The 6,378-nt window shown below is 45.9% G+C and overlaps 1 protein-coding gene across 1 annotated transcript; it reads right to left on the reverse strand.

Moving 5' to 3' along the window:
• Nucleotides 1–4,772: 4,772 nt before the first annotated feature.
• On the reverse strand, nt 4,773–5,166 carry LOC132570376 (large ribosomal subunit protein eL39-like). The gene has a single exon (XM_060236941.1). The coding sequence runs from the start codon at nt 5,116–5,118 to the stop codon at nt 4,963–4,965; it is 156 nt and encodes a 51-aa protein (XP_060092924.1). The 5' UTR covers nt 5,119–5,166; the 3' UTR covers nt 4,773–4,962.
• Between the last annotated feature and the right edge of the window lie 1,212 nt (nt 5,167–6,378).

A 6,378-nucleotide genomic window follows, 5' to 3' on the forward strand; every position in this document is an offset into this window, starting at 1 on the left:
AAGCCTGCCAGGAGTGGAGGGGCAAGACTGACAAAGCACAAATGAACAGAGTAGGAAAATCAGAGAATCCATCCCCGCTCTGATTGCTCCATTTCAAATGACCTCATTCAGAGCAGAAGTGAGACCAAAACAGGGAATCACACACCCCCATCCCTGGTGGGGGAAGCAAGTAAGTTTCAAATCTCAGCTGATCCCTGCTAAGGCCTAGGGACCCCCGGTGTGCTTGTTCTCTCTGGAGGTCTCCAGGCCTTCTCAGCATGCCCTAAGAAGGATCAGCTGAAATTTGAGCCTTGGAATGGATTAACCCGTGTTTCCGGCTTTCACTGCAAAGCTCTTTGGCTAAGGTGATTCATGCTGCCCGCATCCCATAATAAGATGCCTCACACTTCCCCATTCAATTTTGGAGACCTTGATTTCGGTTTAAAAGCTTTTACATGAGTCTCTTGCATGAAAGCGGGCTGAATCACCAAAGTAGGTAAAATTGCCTCATCAGCAATTTAGACACCAGAGAGGGGTGGGGCTTCTTTGGCAGGATCTTGACTGGGTGAGCCTTTTTGTTAGAAACCAACAGCTGAGGGCATGATCCAGCCAAAGCCTTTTTAAATGGGGGTGGCTTCACAGGTAGAGTGTCCATTGCATTGTTCCCCTTGAGATCAGTGGGCTTTGAAAATGTCCATCAGTGGCTAGTTTGTGCCTCACATTGAGCGCCAGTGTGGTGTAGTTGGTTAGGAAGATTGGACTAGTATCTGGGAGACCCAGGCTTGAATTCCCCACTTTTGCCATGGAAGCTCGTTGGGTGACTTTGGGCCGGTCACAACTCTCAGCCTAACTACCTCACAGGGTTGTTGTGAGGATAAAAGGGAGCAGAGAAGGATGAATGATTTCTGCAAGGGAATAGGAGTGAAAACAGTAACGGGAAGCTAAAAACCTGAAGCTTCCCATCAACACAGTGTTCAGGCTCACTTTAGCTGCGGTCACGCACACTAAATAATGCACTTTCAATCCACTTCTAATGCATTTTTCAATTGGATTTTACTGTGTGAACTGGCAAAATCCAGTTGGAAAGTGCATTGAACGTGAATTGAAAATGCATTATTTAGTGTGTGTGACTGCTGCCTTTGAGTACCATCTTTCCAGAAAGCAAGTTTTAGGGCAGGGGTGGCCAAACTGGCTCAGGAGCCAATGTGTGTTCCTTCACACACATTGTGTGGCTCTCAAAGCCCCCACTGCCCTATTGACCAGATTGGAGAAGGCATTTCTCCCTTTAAATCACTTCAAGCCAAGCCAAACAGTGGCTTGGAGAATGTATTTAAAAGTAAAGTTGCTTTGTTTCCACCTCTCCTTCCCCCCTCCCTTCACCCATCTATTAGCCTTCCTTTCTGCCTGCTTGCTCTCAAACATCTGACATTCATGCCTTGTGACTCTCAAACAACTGAAGTTCGTGTCTTGCGGCTCTCAAACCTCTGATGTTTATTACACGTGGCTCTTATGTTAAGCAAGTCTGGCCACCTCTATTTTAGGGAAAACATGCGATTGTACAGTTAAGCAGAGCTAAACACGTGAAAATGGAAGTGGCCTCTGACAGATTCATCAGTGTTTCTCCTTAGGAGACAGCCTGGGGTTGGCTGAGGGGAGCCCAGCAGTCTTTTTTGGTGAGTGCTCATTTTGCCTTGCAGAATGAGAGCCAGGGGGCTGGATCTAACCCAAGACTGAGCTGAAGGTCTGCCTCTTCTCCATAGCTGGGGCCCCAGGACAGACCTCTCCCAAGTTCCTGCTGGAGCGATAAACTCAAGCCAGCCCGGGGAGGGACTGTGATACAAAGGTCAAGCCAATCCCACTTCACTAAGCCAAATCTTCAAACTATCTCAAAACAATACAAGAAAGTCTTTGTGTGTTACTTTACACCAGGGGTGGCTGAACATGCTTAATGTAAGAGCCACATAGAATAAAGGTCAGATGTTTGAGAGTCGCAAGACATGAACATCAGATGTTTGAGAGCCACAAATGGGAGGGAGGGAGGGAGGGGGAGAGAGAGAGAGAGAGAGAAAGAAAGAAAGAAAGAAAGAAAGAAAGAAAGAAAGAAAGAAAGAAAGAAAGAAAGAAAGAAAGAAAGAAAGAAAGAAAGAAAGAAAGAAAGAAAGAAAGAAAGATTTGAAATGCATTCTCCAAGTCAATGCCTGGCTTTGCTTGGAGAAGTGATTTAAAGAGACAAATGCCTTCTCCAAGATGGTCAATGGGGCAGTGGGGGCTTCAAGAGCCACATAGTATGTATGAAAGAGCCAAAAGTTTGGCCACCCCTTCCTTATACTGTCTATTACTTATAACCATCATATATTACATTCATGCATGCTCCTATTCTCATATACACCATAGTAAGCATTGCTATATATGCCATATATGAATTGAAAACCTCCTTATGATAATTAGAGTCCAAAGTCTTCTTTGAATAGTAGTCCAAAAGAACCAGGCAAGGATATTCTGTAGTCACTACCAACGAACTCATCAACCTGTAGTGTGTTTCCCCAGTGCTTTTTCTAGACAGGACTTTTTGCAACAGCCAAAGCTCCAACCCTCACACATCGACTGAATACATTCACATCAAGGAATCTTTCACTGTTCCAACAGCTAGTGGTTAAGTGAGCACACTTATCTGGGAGAACCGGGTTTGATTCCCCACTCCTCCATTTGCAACTGCTGGAATGGCCTTGGGTCAGCCATAGCTCTCGTAGGAGTTTTTCTTGAAAAAGCAGCCGCTGTAAGAACTCTCTCAGCCCCACCTACCTCACAGGGTGTCTGTTGTGGGGTGGGGGGAAGGCAAAGGAGATTGTGACTGCTCTGAGACTCTGATATTCAGAGTATAGGGCGAGATATAAATCCAATATCATCAGCAGCTGTAATTTGCTGCCAGTCATCAGTGTTCCAATCCTCACACATGATTAATACATTCAGGAATCTTTTGCTGTTCCAACTGCAGCCAGTGTGTTACCACAAAGAGAACCCCTTCTGAGACGTGTGTCTTCTGCCCCAACTCCCTCATGGCTCAATTCACCTTGCTACCTTGCGTCCTCTATTGCTACCAGCGGGCGATGAGCGCAAAATCTATTTAACTATCAAGCAGCCAGGTGGGCCTGAATACCTTTTGCTGACCCTGCCTAATGTCTCCTATTTAAAAAAAGGTAAAGGTAGTCCCCTGTGCAAGCACCAGTCATTTTCGACTCTGTGGTGACGCTGCACATTTTCACGGCAGACTTTTTATGGGGTGGTTTGCCATTGCCTTCCCCAGTCATCTACACTTTCCCCCCAGCAAGCTGGGTACTCATTTTACCGACCTCGGAAGGATGGAAGGCTGAGTCAACCTGGAGTCGGCTACCTGAACCAGCTTCCGCTGGGATCAAACTCCGGTCGTGAGCAGAGGGCTCTGACTGCAGTACTGCAGCTTTACCACTCTGTGCCACAGGCCCACCTAATGTCTTCTATTAACCTGCCTAATCTCTCCTCTACCTGCCTGCCCTTTTCTCCACCCTGTCGGGGGATGCAATAACCTTTTGGTGCTCTTCTGCAAAGCCACCCAATCCCCCCACCTCCACTTGACAGGAAATCCATAGAGTCTCATCCTGAAACTGGACATTACAATTATTTCTTTGATTCAGGTGAGCAGCCATTTTGGCCTGAAGCCAATGGACAAAGTTGGAGTCCTGTGGCCCCTTTAAGACCAAAAAAAGTTTAATTCTGGGTAGAAGTTTCACGTGCATGCACACTTTCTCAAATAGATCCAGGTGGGCAGTCGCGTTCGTCTGAAGCAGTAGAACAAAGCAGGAGTCAAGTAGCACCTTTAAGACCAACAAACCTTTATTCAGAATGTAAGCGTTCGTGTGCATGCACACTTCTTCAGAAGAGGAATGGGAAAGAAATGCCATTATTCTGACCCAGGCTTATTAGCAATAGAATAATTAGCATACATTCTCACATTCTGACATGTTATGGTTTTATTGGTTTCCCACGCTAATGCAACCCAGATCAAAGGTTTTCTGAATTTGTTAATTTTACTATTCTGCTATCGGATTTTTACTTTGTACCACTTTGCATTCTAAACCCCACAAGCTATTTGTAGCTCTGTTTACTGTACCACATTCCTTCTTAATTCTTCCAAACCATTGCCTATAGTCCCCTAGTCTCAACCTAGGTTTGCCAACCTCCAGGTGGTGACCAAGACAAAGAAAAATTCCACCAAAATAACACTTCTAAATGATAACAATGTATCTTTTAACATGTAGAAGTCAATGACAAGATATGTATACAATGTATGCAAAGGCAGCTATTAAAGTCCCTGTGAAATAGCTTCTGTAGTTCCGTGGAATGCTGTCTCTTTAAAAAGCTTCAATATCCCTTTTCACAGCTCACAGCTTTTTGAATGTATTCAGACTCACCCTGCTTATGGTCACAATTGCTCCACAATAGCAGGAAAGATCCGGTAAGCCCACAGGTCAATAAAACAACAATTTCAAAAGAGAAGGAGCGTACTCGCCAAATCTAGAACTTGCTGGCGGTTTCAGTAGCCTTCCTCTGCTCTCTCTCTTATGAATGAAATTTCTTCATGGAGCCACAGTGTTACAGTCATTTACATGGATCAACGCACTCTCTTCACAAGCATTGTCCCTGGCTCTTCCACTGTACCCCACTGAAATCCCTCCCTTCCCCAAATCCCACTTCCTCAGCCTCCACCCCCAAAGTCTCTAGGTATTTCCCAACCCTATCTCAACCTCCAGATCATCTTTTTTTCCCCTTCCATTATTTGGTTTTAATTCTTTCAAAAAACCCTTTCTGAAAATAAAGGTCTGTAAAAGAAAATATGCACAACATGAGTCAGCTTTGAAAACAGGGCTGTGGCAGGTTGGTGGCAAAGGGCCATATGAAGTCTCGATGCGGGCTGAGATGCGCTACAAGGGCTGGAGCGGCTTCTCTTCAGAGGTCCAGCTTGGTCCTCCTCCAGTGCCTCCTTTTGGAGTTGTACCTGATCTTATTGCCAGTTTTCATACGGATCCATTGTGGGATGGGACGGTTCTGTTTCTGCTTCTTAGCAAGAAACCGTTTGATCTTGAATGTCTTGTGGGAGGACATGGCGAAGACCGCGCAACCGGTCACCACTATGTCGCAGCGGAAGAGAGAAAGCCTCCAGATCATCTAAACACCCATTCTATACTCAGCTCAGCAGACTGAGTCTTGGCAAATTCTCTGAACAGCTCTCCTTCACCCTTATTTAAATCCCTCTTTCTCCCACTCCTCTGGATGGCCATTCCCAGCACAGAATTCTCATTCAGCCCTGCTCTGATCCCTTTCACTTCTTTCTCTCTGCTCATGAAATTCTTCATATGCGCCTCTTTCCAAAAACAACAGCTGCAGTGTTCTTATGCTTACCTTCCTGTGCCCCTATAGTTCTGTCAGTCAATTCTTAACCTTGCTTTGAAAAAGAACTGGCTGTTTCCTGGTTACTAGTAGAAGCACTAGGAGCTGGCTTGCATACGATCTAGCTAAAGATTCTTAAACCACACATCCCGCCCCCCCTAATCGGCAAGTATGTTGGTTTTCCAAGCTAACTAGTTTCGCCTGACACTGAGCTTATTTCCCCCACATTGGTTGTAGTTCTGGATGAGTGTCCAGAATCCAAGTCAGAGTCCACATACGTGAAGGGAGCACATGTGGTGACAACCTGGAGCAGCGAAAACGGAGAAATAAATCCCCTTCAGTGCTGTTTTGGCACATAAAATAGCTGGGGGGAGGAAGGAGCACTTCCTGTAGAGGCATTTTGAGCTCCAAAGAGCTATGCTTTTGTTTTGTTTTTTAAAATAGCCCTTCCCTATAATCCAAGTTCCCTCTAATTCCACCCCCCCGCCCCGCCCAGAGTGGAGCAGTTCACATCCTGAGAATAGAACTGCTGTAATCTTAAAATGGACAATGGAGAGTACAAGGCCCTGCGTGGCTCCAGATTGCTGCTGAGCAAGACTTCTTGTGTTAATGAGCGGCTGTTCACAAGCACAGCTTAGAGCAGGGGTGGCCAAATTTGCTTAAGAGCCACATAAAATAAATGTCAGACGTTTGAGAACTGCAAGACTTGGATGAAGGAAGGAAGGAGATGGGGAGAGGGAGGTGGAAAGAAAGCAACTTTAAATGCATTTGCCAAGCTGCTGGCTGGCTTGGGGAAGTGATTTAAAGAGACAAATGCCTTCTTCAAGCTGGCCGACGGGGGCTTCAAGAGTCCTGCAATATGTGTGAAAGAGCCACACCTGGCTCCTGAGCCAGAGTTTGGCCACCCCTGGCTTACAGGAAACACTACCCCACAGTTGCTTTGATGCTGCTGAGGACCTGAATGGGGACTGCTTG

The sequence above is a fragment of the Heteronotia binoei genome, chromosome 4, assembly GCF_032191835.1.
Source record: "Heteronotia binoei isolate CCM8104 ecotype False Entrance Well chromosome 4, APGP_CSIRO_Hbin_v1, whole genome shotgun sequence".
In the NCBI taxonomy this organism is placed as follows: Eukaryota; Metazoa; Chordata; class Lepidosauria; order Squamata; family Gekkonidae; genus Heteronotia; species Heteronotia binoei.